The 23,921-nt window shown below is 39.5% G+C and overlaps 1 protein-coding gene across 4 annotated transcripts in view; it reads right to left on the bottom strand.

Annotated features, from left to right (window-relative positions):
• rbm44 (RNA binding motif protein 44) overlaps positions 1 to 23,921 on the bottom strand; it is a 161,257-nt gene that overhangs the window by 55,197 nt on the left and 82,139 nt on the right. For all 4 annotated transcript variants that reach the window (XR_006312103.1, XM_043693366.1, XM_043693367.1 and 1 more), the window contains 4 exons: positions 22,677 to 22,801; positions 19,591 to 21,410; positions 17,400 to 17,479; positions 8,758 to 8,958 (listed from right to left, as the gene is read on the bottom strand). Coding sequence is in view for 3 of the 4 variants with exons in the window: in XM_043693366.1 (XP_043549301.1) it covers positions 8,758 to 8,958; positions 17,400 to 17,479; positions 19,591 to 21,410; positions 22,677 to 22,801 (2,226 nt within the window). In the remaining variant the exon portion in view is untranslated. The remainder of the gene's footprint in view (positions 1 to 8,757; positions 8,959 to 17,399; positions 17,480 to 19,590; positions 21,411 to 22,676; positions 22,802 to 23,921) is intronic.

Here is a 23,921-nt window from a genome sequence, read left to right as displayed (position 1 = left end):
CTGTTGGAATCAAGTCAACAGAAAACACTGACAAGGTTCCTGCACTTAAGAAACAAATATTCTTTTAAAATAATTAATTTTTAGCTATGAATTATTAACACAGATCTCGAAGAGTTAAAACTCTAACCCAGTTTTAAAACCCCTGCATACATACACTGATAGATTGATAAATAAAACACTGGCGTTTATGGTTTAGGCAAAATAAAACTGGAACCACCGTTCAATTGCATTAGTCCATTGGGTTCATTGAGTTGACCTTTTTACTTTTCAATTTTCTTTCTCCAGATTGTTTTGACTATTCTGCAGAAAACACATGGTGATTGGTATACTGTACTAAATACAAAGACTTTTTGTTATTTGGTAAAGGCCTAGTTCACAGCACCTGATGAGAAAAAAGATTAATTCCTTAAGGCTGTTTAATGAGCGAGGGAGCAGACAGTGAGTGAGTGAGTGTGAGTGAGTGAGAGAGAGAGAGAGAGAGAGAGCAAGAGAGAAATCGCACGAGAGGTAGAGCGACATAGAGATCGCACATGCAAGCTGCTCCACTGCCAAGGAACCATCCTCAACTGTCTCAATTAGAGTCATAGAGATGTACAGTATGGAAATAGACACTTTGGTCCAGTCCAACCATGCTGACCAGATTGGACCAAAGGGTCTGTTCCCATGCTGTACATCTCTATGACACTATAACTCTAAATGAGACCAGTTGAGGATGGTTTCTCGGCAGTGGAGCAGCTTGCATGTGTGATCTCTATTTCTCTCTACCTCTCTCGTGCGCTCTCTCTCTCTCACTGTCAGCTCCCTTGCTCGTTAAACAGCCTGAAGGGATTACCAATCAGTTACTTGCTGCCAGCCAAATCTCTGTACATATTTCCTGCTGTGTACAATCTAAAAACAGGTTCTCTCAATGCCTGAACAAAGCAGAAATCTAAACATCACATACAAGTTTCAGTAACTTGTTTATAAAACAGTAACATTTTTAAAATGGTCCTCTGTCGCCCCCATCCTCTGTAAGCAACAATCAAAACTTCAGAAAATAACATTTTACATCTGAAAATCCCAGCCCCTACTGCTTCGAATGGATTACTGTTCATTCTTCTAAACCTTAAGGCAACTAGACTGAATCTACTAAATCAATGAATCAGGTAAATCTTTATTGCGCTCCTTCTAGTTCAAGAGTATCCTTCCTTTAGGAAGGAGGTCAAAACTGTATGCAATCCTCTAGGTGTCCTCTCATTAATGCTATGTACAATGATGATAAAATGTCTTCACCATTATATGCCAACAGCTTTGTAATAAAGGTTAACTTGTGATTTGTTTTGCTAATTGATTCCTAATTGTACCTTTATGATAGTGTTGTGGTACAAGGATACCCAGAACCCTCCAACTGCCACCATTTCTCAATCTCACCATTTAAAATATTTTCCACTTTTCTATTTTTCCTACCCGAGAGTAGATTGCTTCAAATCTTCCTATGTAGCACTCTATTTCCAACATGCATGTTTACTCATTTAGCCTGCATTAATCCCTTTGCATTTTCTCTCTCTCTCTCTATCTTCCTCACAGCTTACATCTTCACTTAACTTTGCAATATTAGTAAACTGGTATATTCTTTTCTCATGCTTGGTATATCCTCTTCAATACAGAAAACAAAGCAAATGCACAGTACTCCAAGTGTGGTGTCAGCAATGCTCTATAAAATTGTAGCAAAATATTCCCACTTCTACACTCCACTCCCCTTCCAACAAACATCACTTCATTTGTCTACTTTATCATTTGCACTATCTGCTTATTAACTTTTGATTGATGTCCAAGGACACCCAGATCCTTCTGCATGTCAAAGGTCTGCAATCTGTTTAAATAATATGCTGCTTTCTATTCTTCCTGCCAAAGTGGACAAGGTCATACTTTAGGTTATATTTGAACTGACACGTTTGTCCATTTGTATAACCTATTGTTATCTCTTTGTAGATTTATGTCCTCTTCTCAACATATTTTTCTACCGAACATCTGGTCTACCACTATTTTTTGCAGCATTGTACACATTTTCTTTCAATTTAATAGTATTCTTAACTTCCTTAGTTGACCACAAATGGTGCTTCCACCTCAATATACCAAATATCTCATTAAATGTCTGCTCTTGCATATTACCTTTTAAGATATTTTCCCAAAATACTGTAGCCAACTGTTTTCACAATTTTGTAATTTTCTTTATTCGAAGACAGGATTTCAAACTTAGGTTCTTCACCCTAAAACTGAATGTGATGGTAGGATCACTCTTTGCCCATAGGAACCTTTGCTTGTACAGTCTTTATTGCATGACTCTCCAAGACACTGGTACCAGCAAAATTCAATTTTTAAAATGATTACTCATGGGGGGTGGACAACGTTGGCTAGACCAACATTTTATTACTACTTCCTAATTGCCCAGACAGCAGTTAAGGGTCAACCATATTACTGAGACTGTGTCTCAACTGAATAATGAGTGGGCGAGATAAGGATAGTAGACTCTCTTAAAAGACACCTTAAAGGGAAATCAGGAGGGCAAAAAGGGGACATGAGATAGCTTTGGTAAATAAGGTTGAGGAGAATCCATAGAGATTCTACAACTATATTAGGGGCAAAAGAGCAAATGGGAGAGAATAGGGACCCTTAAAGATTAACAAGGCCATTTAAGTGTGGAACTACAGCAGATGGGTGAGATACTAAATGAAAATTTCAGCTCAGTATTTATTGTAAAATACATGGAAGCTAGGGAAACTGAAAAATAGATAGCAATGTCTTGACAATAGGTCATACAACGCATATAGGTCATACGTTCCTAAAAATCAGGTGGAACCCAGAACTTTGTGGGAAGCTAGGGAAGAGACTGCAGGGCCTCTTTCAGAGGTAATTGTATCATCGACAACCACAAGTGAGGTTCTGGAACATTGGAGCATTGTGTAAGAAAGGCTGCAAGGAATTATAGATTGGAGAGTCTGACATCAATGGTGGGTAAGTTGTTGAAGGGGATTCTGAGAGATAGGATTTGCATGTATTTGGAAAGACAAGGACCAATTAAGGATAGCCAGCATAGCTTTGTGAGTGGGAAATTATGTCTTATGAATTTCATTGAGTCTTTTTTAAAAGAGATCACCAAGACAGATTAAGGCAGAGCAACATATGTTGTCAATATGGATTTTAACAAGGCCTTCAACAGGTTCCACATGATAGAGTATTTAGTAAAATTAGATCACACAGGATCCAATTGGATACAAAATTGTCCTGAAGAGACAGATGTGAGCGGTAGAGGGTTGCTTTTTGGACTGGAGGCCTGTGACCAGCAGTGTGCAGTAAGGATTGATGTTGGGTCCACTGTTGTTCATCATTTATATTAATGATTTGGATGAGAATATAGGATGTTTCATTAGTAAATTTGCAGATGACACCAAAATTGGTAATATAGTGTACAGTGAATAAGGTTATCTAAAAAACACAATAATATCTTGATCAGGTCAGCCAATGGGTCAAGACGTGTCAGAATAAGTTTAATTTAGATAAGTGTGAAGTGTTGCATTTTGATAAGGCAAACCAGAGTAGGACATACACAGCTAATGGTAGGGCCCTGGGTAGTGTTGCTGAAGGACTATGGGTGCAGGTTCATAGTTCCTTGAAAGTGATGTTGCAGGTAGACAGGGTGATGGTAAAGGTGTTAGGCACACTTGCCTTCATTGATCAGAGTACTGAATATAGGTTGGGACATCATGTTGCAGCTGTACAAGACATCAGTGAGGCCACTTTTCGAATACTGTATACAATTCTGGTCGCCCTGCTATATGAAGGGAGTTGTTCGATTAGAAAGGATACAGAAAAAAAAATTATAAGGAAAATACTGGAACTGGAGGGTTTGTGTTATAAGGAGGAGTTGGATAAGCTGGCACTACTTTTCCCCAAAGTATCACAGGTTGAGGGATGACTTTATAGGAGGTTTATGTTGAAGATTTAAATCTTTGTTAATTGATGTTATAAAAAGTGAGGACCAGTTCAGTCTTGTTGTATACTTAGTAGGGATTGTCATTAAATTTTTTTTCTTGTTATTCTTCTAAGTTTTGTTTAAACTTTGTCCAGAGTGGTGGTGACATCAGTGGAGGGCCATAGCAGAACTGGCTGGAGGCCTGAGTGGAATGGAGATGGCCAGCATTCCCTGAGCAGAGTGGGGACGTCTAGCACACTGGTGGCCCAAACCGAATGGAGATGGCCAGCGGACTGGATGCCTGAGCAGAGTGGGGATGACCAGCGGAATGGAGTAGGGATGGTTGTTGGACTGGGGACCAGAGCGAGCAGTCAGCAGCTTGCAAGCCCAGTCAGACCACGTGTGGAAGCCCCCTGCACTGATCTGGGCCCTTTATGAAAGAACTGTAATGATTACCTTTTTTAATTTTAGTTCTTTTTTTCTTAATTATACTATGAATAACTAAGGTAATGTAATCTTGCTTTTGGGGCAGCACGGTGGCTCAGTGGTTAGCATTGCTATCTCAGTCACAGGGACCCATGTTTGATTCCAGCTTCGGGTGACCGTCTGTGTGAAGTTTGCACATTCTCCCAGTGTCTGCGTGGGTTTCCTCCGGGTGCTCCGGTTTCCTCCCACAGTCCAAAGATGTGCAGGTCAGGTGAATTTGCCACCCTAAATTGCCCATAGCATTAGGTGCATTAGTCAGAATGAAATGGGTCTGGACAGGTTACTCTTCGGAGGGTCAGTGTGAATTTTTGGGGCCGAAGGGCCTGTTTCCACACTGTAGGGAATCCAATCGAATCTTTCTTTATCTCTCTATTTTATATCTAAGATTTGAACCTAGGTACTTTGTTTCGAAGGTACTGCCATGTGGGGCGACACTGCAAACTTTTCACTGTACTCCACGACACACAACAATAAACCTAATTCTGATTCTAAAATCATGAGGAGCACGGACAGGATGAATAACCAAGATCTTTTTTCAAGGGAAGGGGAGTCTAAAACTGGACGGCATGGGTTTAAGATGAGAGGGGAAAGATTTAAAACGGTCTGAAGGGCAGCTTTTTTATGCAGAGGGTGGTGCATGTATGGAATGAGCTGTTACGTGGCAGATGTGGGTTCAATTACAACACTAAAAAGACTTTCGGACAAGTACATGAATAGGAAAGGTTTAGAGGGATATGGGCCAAATAGAGGCAAAAGGGACTAGTTCAGTCAAAGGTACCTGGTTGGCATGTATGAATCTGACCGAAGGATCTGTTTTTGTGCTGTACGACTCTTATCACTCTGAGTAAACCACAAGATTTTTACGACAATCAACAGTGGTTATGTGGTTGCCAGTAGATTAGATATTTATTCCAGACTTTTACTGAATTCTGGTTTCATCATCACCATAATGGGAATTGCACAAAAACTAGGAGCAGGAGTCGACCATTTGGCCCTTTGAGCACACTCCACCATTCAATAAGATCATGACTGATCTTACAGTGACCTCAACTCCACTTACCTGCCCTCTCACCATAACCCTTAATTCCTTTACGGTCCAAAAATAATCTTAGCTTTAAAAACTTTCTGAGGAAGCCTCAATTACTTCACAGAGCAGAAAATTCCATAGATTCACAACCCTCTGGGTGAAGAAGTTCCTTCTCAATTCAGTCCTAAATCTGCTTCCCCTAATTTTGAGGATATGCCCTCTTATCCTAGTTTTAACCGCCAGTGGAAATATTCTCTCTACTTCATTCCATCTATTCCCTCCATAATTTTATATTTTTCTATAAGATTCCCCTTCAATCTTCTAAATTCCAATGAATATAATCCCAATCTATACAGACTCTCTCATAAGCCAACCCCTCTCAACTCTGCAATTAACCTAGTGAACCTCCTCTGCATCCCTTCTAATGCCAGCACATCCTTTCTCCAGTAAGGAGACCACAACTGCACGCAGTACTCAAGTTGTGGCCTCACCAACACCCTATACAACTAAAGCATAACCTCTCTGTTTTTAAACTGAACCCCTTCAGCAATGGAGAACAAAATTCAATTTGCCTTCAATTCAACTACCTGTTGCACCTGCAGACCAAAGCTCTGTGATTCATGCCAGGTTCCTCTGCACAGCAGCATGCTGCAATTTTTTACTATTCAACTAATAGTCCTTTCTACGGTTATTCCTACCAAAATGGATGACTTTACATTTATTAACATTGTACTCCCTCTTGCAGACCTTTGCCCGCTCACTTAAACTATCGATGACCCTTTGCAAAGTTTCATAGTCCTCTGCACACTTTGCTATACCACTCATCTTAGTGTCATGTGCAAACTATGACACACTATACATGGTCTCCCTCTCCAAATCACCCATGTAAATTGTGGATAATTGCACACTGATCCCTGAGGCACATCACTAGTTACTGATCGCAAACCAGAAAAGCACTCTTTTATCCCCACTCTTTGCTTCCTGTTAGTTAACCAATCTTCTATCCATGCTAATATTAACTGTTTGCTTCTTTATCTGATGCAGCAGCCTTTTGTGCGGTACCTTGTCGAACACCTTTATAAAATCTAGACACACTACATCCACTGGGTCCCTACTGTCCAACGTACTCATAATGTCTTCACAGAATTCCAGTAATTAGTTAAGCATGACCCACCCTTCATGAACCATGCTGCAGGACAATTTCTAACTAAATGACTTCCTATTTCTTCCTTGATAATTGACTCAAGCATTTTCTCTATTACAGAAGTTAAGCTAACCGGTCTATAATTCTCCATCTTTTGTCTACCTTTTTTAAAGTTTGGAATCATATTTGCTGTTTTCCAATCTGCTGGAACTGCCCCAGAGTCCAGTGAATTTTGGAAATTTACCACAAGTACATTTGCTATTTCTCCCAAAATTTCTTTTAGTACCCTGGGATGCATTCCATCCATTTGAACCCATTTCTTCAGAATATTAGGTTGGGACTCTGGATTACTGGTCCAGTGGCATTACACCATGCTACTGCTGCCTCCAATGAAGTGATCACAATAACAGAATTCCCAAAACAGGTGCGTGTGGTTCTCAAATTGAAAGTTACCTCACCTACATCAATCTTGGAGCCACATATCCAGCTGTCTGTTCTCAGGCACCTTATGCAAATGTTCTATCATTTAGTTATTCATATCGAAATTACCATCTTTATTATTATCTTGCTTTTTAATGCAGGTTTTCACTACCGGCTCATATCCCCACAGAAAAAACATCTTTCTTAGCCCTTTTGTTATCAGCACCAATGTGGACAATGACAACTGGTCCTTCATTAACTCCTCACCGCCCAAACAAATCCTCAAGACCAGATACCAAACAAACAGTCAACAAAGCCTTTGTAATTTCTGGTCATGGCCATAGAGAACACTATCTATCTTCCTGACTAGACTATATTATACTGCTACCGTACTCTTTTTCACTTCCTCCTTGAATGGCTTCCCATACCATGGCACCACAGACAATTTATCCATCTAACTTGTAGGCTATTCCTCATCTACTCAGGTAGCAAAAATCAAAGACTTCTTCCAGCACTGCACTTAGGATCTACTTACTTACCTAAGTCATAGTCACATCCTCCAGTTCTTGAAAATTAACTCGATCTATATCACAATCTAGCCTAAGGGAGAATACACATCCTAATTCAAAATCTCCAGGTAACTCCTTCCTCCCTGATGCTCTACAATTTTTGTATGTCAGACCCCACTTCAACAAGAGAGTTGAAGCTCTTCCTCATGGAGAAATATTTAATCTGCTCCTTAACTTAATGCCTTTAAGAGAGTTTTGTTTTCTCGTTTTGACTATTTCCTCAATTTTACACATTTCTTTAGATGACACAGTTCAAAGTTATATAATCAAAATTTGAGTAAAGCTGGGTAAAGGATGAAAAAGCAGAAAAGGTAAATAAAATTTAAGCAACATATTAAAGATCATACTCAGGGACTTCAAGAATTTCTGCTTGGAAAGTAAAATGTGTCAAGGATGCCAAGGTGCTTTCCACAGATGAAGAGATGATCATACTCAAAAACAAATGGGTCACGAGGTGGCGTAGTGAACAGCTGCTGGTGTGCATGCAAACATGCCCCAATAGAAGATGTTGCTCTTGGGAGGTAAAGGTTCTTTTGACTGTTCTCTTAAATCAAATAATTCTGAGTATACCATCATTTTAATCTTTCACCTAAAGTTCCCTTGGTGCCTTTGGAACACCTTGCATATTGATGCAGCTAGTTTCCAGCATAATTACAGAAACTGAAATTTGTAATGGAAAAAAGTGTGAAATAACAAAGTAGTCAGCAATAAATTTTTGAATGGATAATGTTATTTCAAGAGTTCAATGTTCAGTCCTGTGAACCTACATGAATAGTTTTTTTTAAACCGGCATGGACATGATGGACTTTTCTGTGCTATAGGTTTCTGACTTTATTCAGAACCCATCATATGCTGCACTCAGAAGTTTAAACTTTTTAGTTTTCTTTCATGGAGACTTTGAAGCAACAATTCAAATTAAATTGGTTTGCTTCTACCCATTTCCCATACTACAAATTTAGAAGATGGATTCAGACCTGTCAAGATCAAGGAAATATTAGGAGTGAGATTTATGATCAAAAAGCTGCAAATCTATGGCAAGTCATTTACTTTGGAAATCATTAGATAGCACATTTCAACCAAACTGCCTGAGACTGCACCAATGCAATACATACTTAAAACAGAGCATAGACATTTTACATAATCAGCATAATACACTTACCCCAGGTCTATAAAGCCTCTTTCCTCGACAGCCATGTTGTAAACTCTCCAACAATGCTGTTGACACATCCAATATTGCATTTTCAAAAGCTGTAACTCTGCCTTTATAGCTCTCTGCTTCATACTGCTGCAACAATCTGATGAATGATTTCCATCTTCAGTGACAGACAGGTAAAGAGAATTCTGCTGTTGCAGTTCTGTACTTTAAATAAATGGTAAAAAAAAATGTTTAGGAGCACATTTCATATTTGCTCCTAAAGACACCAATGGCTTTATAGTCAATTGATATACTTTTTGTGTGCACAGTATTTACTGTCATTGCATAAACCTAGAGAGCAGAATTTTCCTTATGAAGTCTACTGTGGACTCTTGTAAATATAAACCTGAAATTACATATGCATGCGCAAGGAGAACAAAAAGCTTGTGTGGCGGGTAAAATGGAAGTTCTCAATTCAGCTACTGCTACTATACAGGCTCATTGGCCCAGCTATCATATTTAATGGGGTAGCTGGACAGCCATTCATTTATTGCATGCCAAGAGGTTCAGTCAGCCCATGCTGGTTGTGCCAATACCTCCACCTAGAGATGTCACAAACTAGCAAGAGGCTCCATCGTTCAGTGATACCTTCCTGCATGTTCTCCTATAGGTTGCCCATGAAAAATCCTCGGCCCTGAGCTCCAGTAATGGTAAAAATAGGCTCTCGCATTTGATTTGATTTATTTATTGTCACATGTACTTTGTTCCAAAATACAGTGAAGAGAGTGAATAGTTGCCATTCTCTGGCCCCATTTTAAAGCAGAGAAAAATAAACCAGAACATAGAATATAAAGGCAGAAAAGTGAACAAATAAAGAAATTGTTCAACTTTACAATCCTTCTAGTTAAGTGTTTTATCATAGGCCATGGGCCTTTGCCGCACCATTGAATAAAGATCGCCACTCTTTTAAACCACCTTGCCTCCACAGACACTCTCACCTCTATGAGTACTCTATGGACCTTGCCAATGCAGACACTACCGATACTGCTGGGTACTGCACCGGCCCAAACTCAACTCTGCTGCCGCCTCGGGCCTACTTTGGGCTCATCTTGCCAATGCAACTGCTGCTGATGCTACGATAAATCCCATCTGGCCCAGGGGACTTACCTATTTTCACATTTTCCAGAATTGTTAACACCTCCTCCTCGTGAACCTCAATCCCATCTAGTCTAGTAGCCTGTATCTCAGTAATCTCTCCGACAACATTGCCTTTTTCCTGTGTGAATACTGATGAAAAATATTCATTTAGCGCTTCCCCTATCTCCTTGGACTCAATGCACAACTTCCCATTACTACCCTTGATTGGCACTAATTTTTATCTTGTCATTCTTTTATTCCTGATATACCTATAGAAGGCTTTAGGGCTTTCCTTGATCCTACCTGCCAACCACTACTCATGACCCCTCCTGGCTCTTCTTAGCTCTGTCTTCATGTCTTTCCTGGTTAACTTTTAACTCTCAAACACCCTAACAGAGCCTTCACATCTCACCGTAACATAATTTGGAGATGCCGGTGTTAAGACTGGGGTGTACAAAGTTAAAAATCACACAACACAATTGGAAGCACACTCGCTTTCGGAGCACTATCTAACATAAGCCTTCTTCTTCCTCATGACAAGAGATTTAACTTCTTTAGTAAACCACAGCTCCCTCACTTAACCATTTCCTCCCTACCTGACAGGTACATACTTATCAAGGACACACAGTAGCTGTTCCTTGGATAAGCTCCATATTTCAATTGTGCCCCTCCCCTGCAGTTTCCTTCCCCATCCTATGAATCCTAAATCCGGCCTAATCACATCATAATTGCCTTTCCCCCAGCAATAACTCTTGCACTGCAGTATATACCTATCCCTTTCCATCGCTAAAATAAACATAACTGAATTGTGGTCGCTATCAACAAATTGCTTACCCACCTCCAAATCTAACATCCGGCCAGGTTCATTATCCAGTACCAAATCGTCTCATTGGCATGTCTGCATATTGTGTCAGGAAACCATCCTGCACACATTGGACAAATACTAACAAGTATTTCCAGTCAATATTTGGAAAGTTAAAGTCCCCCATAACAACTACCCTGTTATTCTCACTCCTATCCAGAATTATCTTTGCTAGCCTTACTTCTAAATCTCTGGAACTATTTGGAGGCCTATAGAAAAGTCCCAAACAGGGTGACCTCTCCTCTCCTGTTTCTCACCTCAGCCCATACTAGCTCAGTAGACGAGTCCTCAAACGTCCTTTCTGCCACTGTAATATTGTCCTTGACTAACAATGCTATACCTCCCCCTCTTTTACCATCTGATCTGTTCTTACTGATACATGTATATCCCGGAACCTGCAACAACCATTCCTGTCCCTATTCTATCCATGTCTCTGAAATGGTCACAACATCGAAGTCCCAGGTACCAACCCACGCTGCAAGTTCATCCACCTTACTCTGGATGCCCCTGGCGTTGAAGTAGACACATTTTCTGCTTGTTGGTGAACTCTTGCGACCTCACTACTCTCAACCTTCTGGACACTGGAACTACAATTTAGGTTCCCATCCCCCTGCTCAATTATTTTAAACCCTCCTGAAGAACATTAGCAAATATCCCCCCCCCAGGATATTGGTACCCCTCTGTTTCAGGTGTAGACCATCCTGTTTGTCGAGGTCCCACCTACCCCAGAATGAGTGCCAATTATCCAGGAATCCGAAACCCTCCCTCTTGCACCATTCCTGCAACCATGTGTTCAACGCCTCTCTCTCCCTATTCCTCATCTTGCTAGCATGTGGCCCCGGCAACAAACCAGAGATAATACTCCGTTTGTTCTACCATTAAGCTTCCACCCTAGACCTGAATGTCTGCTTTAAATCCCCATCCCTTTTCCTACCTATGTCATTAGTACCTATGTGGATCATAATTTGGGGCAGCTTCCCCTCCCCTCAAGGATTCCGAAAACATGATCCGAGACATCACGATCCCTGGCACCTGGGAGGCAACACACCAAGCGTGAGTCTCTCTCGTTCTTGCAGAACCTCCTATTTGTCCCCCTAATTATGGAGTCCCAATGACTAATGCTCTATTCATCTCCCCCCCCTTCCCTTCCAAGCAACAAGGACAGATTCTGCGCCAGAGACCTGTACTCCATGGCTTACCCCTGATAAGTCATCCCTTCCAACATTATCCAAAACGGTATTCTTCTTATGGAGGGAAGCGGCCACAGGGGATTCCTGCACTGTCTGCCTGTTCCCTTTCCGTCCCTTGACAGTAATCCATCTGCTTCTTTCTTGCACCCGAGGTGTGACTACTTGTTCCTCGACCAACAAAGACAAGCATGCTATACGCCTTCTTCACCACTCTAGTGGCCCTGCAAGCAAATTTCAGGGAGCTATGGACTTGAACCCCCAAGATCTTGAGGTGACAAGAGTGCACCCATGCTGCAGTAAGATAGTACTTGTGCTTGTCTGATTAGGCCCATAACTATTATTCCATCCAGGATCTTGAGAGCAAGGGACTAGAGTGTTGTGCTGGTATGTAGTGTGCAATAGGCACAAAGGCTAGGCCTTTGCAAACTGACTTGTGTATGCAAGGGATCATACTATGAACAGAGCCAATGTAAAACAGGGTGTTTTCTTTGAGGGAGTAAAGACTAATGTAAATGAACTCAATGATGTTCGTTCCAAATAGAAAATGATGGGCATTCCAGCCAGCAATATTTTAAAATTTTATAAAATTCAAATATAATTAGATCACTTAGCCTGGAAACTATAGAGTTGCCAAAGTTTTGTCTGCCTCTTTTCACTATTGCCCTGAGTTCTTCCTGTCCACCTACAATAGCCTGCAATTTCAAATCTCCCACCACCCCAATCAGCACCACTGCCTGTTTTCACTGAAGGGGACATCTCAGTCTTTCACCACTTCCTTTCCGAGGACTTTTTCCATCCCTCCTGCCTTTTGAATTAAGTTTGTGGAAGACATAATCTGTCACGATGATACAGGACACTTTATGGGAAATAGTCAAATGCTCTGCATCAGCAGTCCAAACACCTGAATTTAATGTTCAGCAAGCCCAGTGTGTGTTTAGTGGTAGCCTTACAGAAGCATATATGGCTTTCCTTACTGATATTGTCAGCTAAGTCTTCTGGAAATCTCAGTCTCGGGAACAACACAGTATAAAGATATCTATGTACTCTGATTTCTCCACCATTATTGTTCATGATTCTGCTGTTAATATTTTGTACAATCTTCAAACCCAGCATTACTTTTAAGATAATTATGCACTTCTAGCCCCCTGCCCAATATGAGACTATCTTTAACTTCCTCAGTTAGCAATGGATGCTAAGACCATAAGACATGGGAACAGAAGGAGATCATTCATCCTACTGAGTAGTAGGAGAGATATTGCTGATCAGGAAGTCCCCAACTCCACTTTCCTGTCTTTATTCCCTTGCTGAATAAAAACCTGCCATTGTAGCCTTAATATTCTAAAAGGACACAGCTTCAATAGCTCTGTGCAGTGAATAATTCCACATATTTAATGTACTCTGGGAGAAGAAATTTCTCTTCTCAGTCTTAAATGAATGATCCCTTACTTGGAGATTTGCTTTTTACTCCTAAAATCTCTTGAGATTCAAGGAAAACAGCCTCTCAATATTTACTCTGCCCCCTACGTGTCAAGTATTTCAATAAGGTTGCCACATTCTTCTAAACTCCAAGGTGTAGAAGGTCAAACTACTCATCTCCTAAGAAAATCCCTCCATATTGGGGTCAACCTACTGAATCGTCTCTGGACTGCCAGTATGTCTTTCCTTCTGTAAAGGAACCAAAATATTTCCAGTACGCTAGATGTAGTCTGATTAGTGCCTTGTCTAGTTTTAGCAAAACCACTTTTCGCTTTGAAATAAAGCCCATCATTCCACAAACCTTCCACATTCCCTACAAAATTTGTAGTTTTGTGATTCATGCACAAGAACCTCCAAATCCCTCTGTATTGCAGCTAGTATACAAATGGGTGCTTTCTCATGAGAGAGACAACTGCTGATCATTTAACAGGAGGGTCATTGGGGAGGGGAGAGGTTGAGGTAATCTTTATGGTAACCTCAGCTAGTGCAGGAATTGAAAGAAACCAAACTGTTGGCATTACTCTATCATAAACCTGATGTTCAACTATCTGCAGGTCTTTCAGCATTTAAATAAAAGTGAGTAGCTCGATTCTTCCTGGCAAATTGCATAAGTTCACATTTTTCCACATTATAATCTAGTGGCAGGTTTCTGCCCACTCACCAAACTTGTCAAGACTTTCTATTCATCAGCCTCCTTTCTCTATTTTCTTTTCACTTCTTGAGGCACAAGGTCTTCAGTACACTAATTACAAAGTCGTTTAGTTATTGATTAAAGACCACAGCTTAGAGCAATTGGTGGGAGAAACACCTGACTTTCTTCAGGCTTCAGATATTTTTACTGCAGGGGGGGGGGCACATCACATGCCCTTCTAGCAGTCTGAATACTTCTCATTCAATCATTCATACCTTAAAGCTGTTCAGCTGCCTAGGAACCAAACAGTTGTCATGAAGCTGATGATCTTTAGAATCCACATCAAGTCACAACTGCACAGCCTACTTTCCCATTGGCTTGATAGCTTGCTGCTCCAACAAAATGCCCTGAAAACACTTTGAACTCATCTTCTTGGCTACCTTTGCCAATTTTACATATCCAATTTGTCTGTAGGTTACAATCATTCATGATTTTTGTAGCAGTTTTCTTACAGCACCCATTACTTCTTCCTATATTTGCCACTCTGCAGTGCGGTTACTGTCAGATAGCCTATTACCTACTATCAAAAAGGAGTCCTTACTTTCACTATTTCTTACTTTTACCTGAACTGATTATACATTTTGATCTTCAGAACTAAGCCCCTGAATGTTCCACCCTCTCTCAACTTGTAGCAATGTTACACTACAACTATCAAATCATACATATTTGAGTTTTCAAGTCATCTATTTTGTTACGAATGCTAGAGAATCAGAAGCAGAGACTTAAGCTCTGTCTTTTTACTATTTTCACAACCTCTAACCTTATTTGTTGGTACACTAAAGTTTCAATGTTCTGCCTCTGTCACACTCTGACTGTTGTGTCCCGTATTGCTATCTTGCTTTCTTGTCTCTCTTGAACTGATCAAATTTTCCTTCACTTGATTCCACATCTACATTATTTAGTTTAAAACCATCTCAACCACCCAATTTGTACAACTCTTCAAGACACTGGTACCAGCATGGTGCAGGTGAAAACTATCCCAAAAGTGCAGGTGACACTTCTCACAATATTGGTGTCAGTGCCCCATGAATTGAAATCAATTTCTCATCCACCAATTATTAGGCCACACATTTGACTCTTTAATCTTATTTACCCTTCATAAATCTGCATGTTACATTTGCCTTTAAAATAAGAAAAAGTTAGGGTCCAGGCTACCTTCTTAAAACATCAGTATCCACACCATTTTTTGGAATTAAATGGAGACATCATGTGAAACTAGAATAATACTAAGGTTTGATTAAGAGGATATTTGCAAAGATTTGTAATTAAATGGGATAAAATCTCAAAACGGTAGCTGTTCAATGTGTGCTAAATGATTCAAATAATTCACCAGCAAAGAAAATTTGCAAAATCCAAGGCGTTGATGCCACTGAATACTGGGCTGGTAGGGATGAAGTATTATAGGGGTGAGCTTGATTAGTGAATGAGCTCTTCCTAATCTTTGAAAATTTTCTCCTTGTTCTTGCGTACATGGAGGGAGAATACAAGCAAAGAATAAGGCCACTGTCTAGTCTTCTCACTTGAAATGATTTTTCTCCCCCACTCAAGCTAACAATGTTGTTAACATCTGTTTCTTTGTATTCAGCTATACCACTAGACACTCCCAAGTTATATAAACAATCAAATTCTTTTCTATACACGCAGCAAAGTACTTAAGTCTAAAAATACAAGAATAGAAATACATTTCTATTTATGCCATCGTGCACAAACCAATAGCTTAATGCCATATCTTGTGGAAAACTCATCAATTAAAAAAAACAACAATCTTTTCTAAATTCATTTTTGGGCATAGGATGCGGTCTGGCCAGTATTTTATTGCTAGGCCCTAGACCTTCCAAGTCAGGATGGCAAGCAGCTTGAAGCGATGGAGCTCCCCTGTATAGTGTTTACTTTGCATTTCCCTGCCCTCGTCTTTCTTGACACAACTGGCTGCAGAATTGGAAGGTGCTGATAAGGATCTTTGGATGATATAAGCAGAGTATTTTGTAGATAAAACACACTGCTGCTACTGAGTATTGGTGGTAGAGGGAATGGATGTTTGTGAATGTGGTAACAATCAAGTGAACTGCTTTGTCCTAGAAGGTGTCAAGCTTCTTGTTGTTAGGGCTACACTCATTAGGCAAGTGGAGAGTATTTCATCACACTCCTAACTTGTACTTTGTAGATATGTAATAGAGTTCAGGGAGTCAGGTGGTGAGTTACTTGCTGCAGTTGAGTTAGATTGCTGCACTTCATGCAATCTAGTCTACTGCATTCGCTGCTGGTAATGTGGTCTCCTATACATTATTTCCTCAATGATTTGGAGGTTCTGATGTTGGACTGGGATGGATAAAGTTAAAATCACACAACACCAGGTTATAGTCCAACAGGTTTATTTGGAAGCACTAGCTTTCGAGGTGCTGCCTCTTCATCAGGTGTTGTGTGATTTTTAACTTTGAGGAAACAAAGCATAGACTGGGTGACCACTTCACAGAACACCTACATTCTGTCAGCAAAAAAAAGACTCTAGCTTCCAGATGCCTACACTTTAACACAGCACCCTGTTCCTTGGCCAATGTCTATCTCAGGAGAAAGCAAGGACTGCAGGTGCTAGGGATCAGAGTTGAGCGTGGTGCTGGAAAAACACAGCAAGTCAGACAGCATCCAAGGAGCAGGAGAATCAACGTTTCCTGATGAAGGGCTTATGCCCGAAATGTCCATTCACTATTTGCCTCTAACCGTGTCCATTAATAGCTATTCACACAGCCCACTATTTGCCACTAACAGTCTCCATTAATAGTCATCCACTTTTTTTTCTGCCTAATTGTTCTTCACTCTCTTTAGGCTCTATCCCACTTATGATTTACCCACACTCTACCTTCTGCATATAAACTGACATTTTCCGAGCTACCATCAATTCTGAGTAAGGGTCACTTGACCCAAAATGTTAACTAATTTCTCTCCACTAATGCTGCCAGGCCTGCTAAATTTTTCCGTCAACTTTTACTTTTGTTTCAAATTAGATTGTTATTGGAGAAGATCACTGCCTGGCACTTTTGTGGCATGAATGTTACTTGCCTACTTTAGCCCAGGTCTTGTTGCATTTGAACATGGACTGCTTCAGTATCTTCTGATCTTATGACAAAGGAAAGGTAAATTTATCAAATACTTCTCAGTTATATTTTTTATAGCCACAGCTGAAGGTATTTCACCTCATTAACTTTTGATTTCATTTATTTATTGTCACGCATGTTTGTTACATAATACAGTAAAAAGTATTGCATTTAAAATATCAATTCATTTATAGATTTCTAATTACAGTTAGCAATACCTTTTACACTTTTTCTTCAGCTCTTCAAGTTCATCAAGAACTTTCCTCAATTTGGTTTTGCACTGGCTGGGACCCAATTCCTGCATGTAGCAATAAAGCATAGTTAATCAATTTTATTTTAGGTACAGTGAGAATTCCTCATAGCAACTGGCAGGCATTGCTTAACGTAGATAAATCTATACAGGGACCTTAAGAAAGGGCATTAAGCAATGGAAGCATAAACTGAATGATGAAATACTACTAACATTCACACAAGGGACAAATTGTCTTTAACAAAACTGTGCAAGAATTCTGAAATCAGAAGTCTCATCCCTGAATCTAGCATCCACCGTTTTTTGCCAGGATGGGTTGTACTTTACACACTCATGGTTCACAAAGGCTGCTGCACATATAAAACTGCATTTGCCTTCAAACAGATACAATTTTCATTTGTGAGACACCCAAAACACAACTTCTGAGCTTTAGACACTTGAGCCAAAGGTCAAAATTTGCAGGAGTTATTTGGAGAGATGTGTAACCCTTTTGGAGAGATCCAGGTGTCCCTTTCAGATAGGCAGCAGGCCTCCTGGGAGAAGTTTGATGTTGTTTAAAATTATTAAAGGTGGACATGAATGCATACTATAGAATGGGGTTTTGCCAGCATTGGCTGATTGGGTAGAGTTTGCATACTGCTTGCTGCGAACTCTGAAGGGGCCATTTAATATGCTCCGCTTGTTTTTGGAGTGAATGATCTACAGGGTAGTCACTACCTTGCAGATTCTTTTTCTGCATCAAGCTTACATATTAGAAAATGTCTTGGGTCTTAATTATAAAATTGTTGACTAGGTCAATCTTATAACATGCAGAACAGTAGGAATCCTAATGTATACCAAGAAAGGTGGGCACACAGTAGATGGTAGAGGATTCTTGGCTGATTTGGGTACTAAGATGCCAAACAAAGGATCTCATTTAACTGCTTCATTTCAAAGGTGCATTTGAATGCAGGATGAATTCATTGAGACATACAAAGAAACATACATGAAGTTGTGGGTTAAATTCGAGCAAATCTATCATCCACATCTTGGAAATATGCAAAGGGTAGGAGTCAAGGTGCTATTCCGTTGAAGACAAGTGGAATCCAACAAAGATGTTTTTAACAACTGAACATACAGGGGATTCCATGGCAGCATTATCCGTGGCACATATGGTGTCAATATAACTGAGATCAATTGGCACAACAATGGCAGGTTTAATTGCTATGGCATTGTGCTGCAGACAAAATGTCAATGGCTTCCTGGAATGGCACATTGATGAATAGGTTAAGCAATGTCAAGTACGGACAAAGGGATGCTACTGCCATCAATTAGCAAACATGGCATGGTCTTCCCAAATGTGAAGGGATCTTTCACTGTCTATATGGAAAATTAGATGGATGCCCTTGTCTTATCAAAACATCTATGTTAACAAGTGCAGTCCACCCAAAAGGGTGGATGGAGACTTGATTTAATGTCTCATCCAGAAGTCAGTACCAGCAGTGCAAGTTCTCCAAAATACTTCATCAAAAGGTTCCCAGTTTTGGATAAGACATTAAAACAGACTCAAATACTAAACTCTTTTTGCAATCAATAGCCTTGTTATTGATTTTAGTCATTTGAAGTTGATTACTACTGGTTCTTCAATTCTGTTTATGGACAAAATAAATTAAGCTTAAATTTGAAAGCTGCAAATTCAGATCAGATGGTAGTGCATAATACTCTTTGTAAAAACATGATGCAAAGTACGTGGCTTCACATCAATACTACAGTTACAGCATTAAGATCAGACCTTAAATAAGCTCAACCTAATTTTAGACTGAAACAGGAAGCAGCATGCATAAGGTTTAGCTCCACTTGAATCAGGCTTGAATGCCAGCTTCACATAAAATTGAGAGATTAGTTAACAGCAACAGTAAATTTGATGTATAATTGGATCCGAGGAAACACAAGATGTTACAACACTGATGACAGTGTTCCTTATTGGTTATAGAGTGCTTTGAAATTGACTAAGGTTGCTAAAGATATTGTAAAAACATAAGCTTGTTGATTCTTTCTTACATGCTTTTCTTGGTGAAAATTCTGAAATGGGATATATGTTTCAATTTCAAGAGCACCATCTTAACCTGTGCAGTGCAAACCAAAAGCAAATATCCAATTGATAAAAATAAGAATCGTACCTTTGCAGCTGAATTAAAATCTGTTGTCTGTAAGACTGTATTGATGGATTTCTCCTCTGTGGGGATCTTAGCTGTCTGTGTGCTTTGTTGTTTCACAGTAGATTCAACAGCAGTCCACTTTGAATTACATACAATATTTCCATACTTTGTTTGTCCCAGCGTTGGTCTATTTTTGCTCATCAAAGTTATGTCTGTGTTGTCAGCTCGGTCAATAACAGGGATGACAACTGTAGTGTCTTTATCCATGGTGTAATCAGTCCTGAAATCAGTGCAGGCATCAATATATTGATCTATCTTCATAATTAAACCTTTTGAGCCCTTGTTGAAACAGTTGTCACATTTCACCTGGTTTTGAGCACAAGTTCCTTCAAGCAAAGTACAACCTCCAGGAGCAGTCAAGTCTGATGTCTGTGTGACACAGTTGATAAATTGATTGCCTTCAGTTATCTCTACATCATTCACTTGGCTCACACCACAGTAATGGTCTTCCACTGCTACATTTGCAATAATGCTATCCCCAGCAGCTGACACGAACGAATCATCATAAAACTTCTGTTCATCTAAATCTGCTGACATTTCAGAACTAACTGCAGTTGGTTCACAGGACACTCTCCACCCTGGATGATCTGGACTTTCACATGCACACTCTGCATTGTTGTTCTGCTTACCTTGTAATGTGTCTTCAACTTTTGAAATAATAGCAGTAGAAGCTACAGTTCCAATCATGTTAAATGGCACCAATGGTACCAGACTTTCTTTTTCAATGTCCACTGATGTGCTACGGGTAGATTGGTCGTTGGCAAATTGTTCGTTTAGATAAGGGAAGCATTCTTCTCTGAGATTAACACTCTCTAACAGTACATTAGTTGGAAGGACATGGTTATGTGAACCAACTTGTTCTAACATGCTCCCACTAGGAAGTATGTTGTTGCCATCATTGAATACGCTCTCAACATTTTCTGAGATCCCAGCAGATTTACATTCTACAAGGTCGGCTTCAGTTGACCTCTCTGCACATTCACAAATAGCTATTTCTTTATTCTCATGTATGAATGATCTCTGTGTTGAAGTGACTGCAGAAATAAAAGAGGTCTCATCTATTTCTTCAACTGAAGGAGATAAACGTGCAAATTGATCAGATTCTACAGGATTCTGAGCATCTGGACAGACTGCTAGGGTTTGTTTTTCAGGAAAACTCTCTCCACAGCTCAAATAATCAGTGAAGTCAGCAAAACCATGGCTTTCTGTGCTGCGCATGGTGCAATAATCAGGAAATGGCTCATTATTTAATCTCCCCAAATCCTTATGTTCGGGAATGTATTGATGCAACATTTCTCTTTTACCCTCCTGAAAATAATCACTGGCAGGTTGCTCCAAGGTCATTTCATTCAGTTTCCTGTACATTTCAAATTCCGTGTCCAAAGATAGGGTAGATTCATTTCCATATTTTTTCATCAATACTAATTTCTGGTTGTGTTTTTCTTGCTCAATAGCCAACACTAAATCAGTTTCCTTCGTCAGATCCTCAACAACTGAACTTCCATTAGGGGAGTTAGTTTCATATACTGGTTCCAAAGTGTCAGAAAATTGAGATTTTGCCTCTGCAAATTCTTCAGCACGTTGAGTCATTAATCCCCTATCAAAGGTGTAAGGTTTCATTCCAGAGTCAAACAGTGGATTAATAGATTTATCACAGATGCCTTCATTTGTTTTCAGCTGTCCAGGATTAGGACTAACAGCTCTGAAGCACAGGAATGCTTTCTCAGCAGTGGAAAAAGACGCAAGGATTCTCTGGTTGTGTGCAAGTAGCATATTTTTATCTATAAAATTTGTAATAATGAGTAATTAAAATGAAAGAACTCTATAAAATGCTCTCTCTGTAGTCTAATGGAAAATTGAACAGCAGTCAATACTTGGAAAACCACATATTCACTGCATTATTCCTCTATTTAAATCAACCAGAACTATGGTAAGAGTTGAAGCACTGTAGTGGGCCTTAGTATGCTGGAATTGGGTAGCTTAAAAAAATTGCCAAAACAGTCTCAAAAGTATGACTAATGACTGTAAAATTAAAGCATATGGGAATCGGGGATAGTGTATTGATTCAGATAGAGAATTGGATAGCAGGCAAAAAAACCCAAGAGTAGGTGGACCCAGAGTGGACTCGACAGCTGCGGAAAAGTTGCATTTGGGCCAGTCCGCGACGCAGCAGCATTGGTGGCAGCTGCACTGGTGATTGACAATGAGATAAATCAAATCAAAATTTCTGAGTGTTAGCCAGTGATTGGTGAAGCATCACAGGGATCAGTACTTGGACTCCAGTTATTCACAGTATATGTTAATTTTAATAAGGGATCTACATGTAACATCGCCATGTTTGAGAATGCAGAGATGCAACGCGATGCTCAATATGTGAAGAGAACATGGTTATGATAATAAATGTAGGTCTCTTACAATCAGAAACAGAGGACGTTAATAGATAAAATAAGTGTTGCAATCAGTATATTCCAAACTTCAGGTTTACATGCTGAGGGATACATTAAGGTATGGGGCGGCTGCTGCAAAGATATAGTGGGGAAAAGTCGCTGTCTTTAAGCCACAATGGATTGGAATTCAATACCACAAGCTGTGCGCCTCACAAAAAGATGCACAACGCAAATCACTTGTTGAGAAGGCATTAAGCCACTCTAATAAAAAAAAATGTTGTATACAGAACTTAATATTGGTTTCAAATTACAAGCTACAGAAACTACAATGTTTTGCCTTCTGGCTGCATGCACAATTTGGAATGCATTGCTAAATATGAAGACTGTTACAATTTTGCACAGTGAATTTGTTTCAAAACTTCTGTAAGACTAAAAACTGAAATAATTCAAGGAGGGTGGCACGTGTAATCCCACTGCTTAAAAAAAAGAGAAAACCAGAAATTTTAGACTGGTTAACCCATGAGCACATCCTTCATAATAGATTTTATAACAGGACACAAAACAATACCAATGGTATTTCACAAAGTCAACATGGATTTATGAAAGGACAATAATGTTTGGCAAAGCTTCTGGATTTTTTTGATAATCTAATATTCATACCTTCCAAATACAGAGTCTGTTCTCCATCTTTCACTGGTTCACTGCAGTTCCTACATTTTTGCGTACTTAAGGTATTGCAGTAATTGCACTTTTTACAAGGCCAAATGCAGTAAAATGTGGGCATTCTGGATGAAAAAATAAACCCAATTAACTCATAGCAGCTAACATTTTCGCTCATTCTCATTGTTTAAAAAAAAACATTTTATGCACTAGCCAAGCACTTAAAAAGTACATATTTGACTTATCAAGTGCCTTATCACATCTAAGATACACTGAAGCTATTGCTGAATGAATTGCTCAGAAGTACAGGTTTCTCTGGAGATAAACGAACTTACAGATTTCTTTTGGTCCCTTTTCAAGTATGTCCTCGGTTAAATAGACCTAATAATTTTAAGTTGGGGGTTGGGAGAATATCTCTGGAACAAAAATTGTTCAGTGCTTGGATTTTTTGTAATTTTAAGCAACTATCTTATACTTTACAGAGACTCATGCACCAATCACAACTCAGTTTCACAGAAATCATCTGTACTGTATTGCAGACAGCAACATGGAAAAACTGGAGTGAAATTCAACGCTCCTTTGGGAGAATACAACTAGGATTTATACATTCAATAGTCATTAATAAATTCAATATCAAATTCAAGACAAACTTCTTTATCCAGAGTATAACTTACAAATATACAAATTAGGAGCGGAAGGAGGCCATCTGGCTTCTTGAGTCTGCTCTACCATATAATATCATGATTTATCAGGTCATTCTACATTCTCACCTATCCTTTTAACCTCTTACTTCTTTGCTTATCAAGAATCTATTTCACCTTAGCACAAAAATATTCTAAACTCTGCTTCCACTCCTTTTCAGCAAAAGGATTCCAAAGACTCATGACTTTCTGGAAGAAACAAAATTCTGCTCGTCTTAAATGGGGAATTCTTTATTTGTTGAATAATTCTACATTCTCTCATAAAATGGAACATTCTTTCTATATATACCATGCCAAGACTCCTCAGGATTTTATATTTGATTAGAATTCAAATTCAATTAGGATGGTCAGAATGTGGAACTTAACCACTACAAGCAGTTGTTGAGGCAAATGGCACAGATATGTTTTAACAGGAAACTAGATAAACATGCAGGAGAAAGGAATAAGATATATTCTAGGAATAAGGTGAAGCAGGAGACAGGAATCATCTGTGGAACATGACCATGGTCATGGACAAGCGGGGATTTGTTTCTGGATTGTGTAT

This window comes from Chiloscyllium plagiosum, chromosome 7, assembly GCF_004010195.1.
Source record: "Chiloscyllium plagiosum isolate BGI_BamShark_2017 chromosome 7, ASM401019v2, whole genome shotgun sequence".
Classification (NCBI taxonomy): Eukaryota; Metazoa; Chordata; class Chondrichthyes; order Orectolobiformes; family Hemiscylliidae; genus Chiloscyllium; species Chiloscyllium plagiosum.
This window is presented reverse-complemented; position numbering and strand designations above follow the sequence as displayed.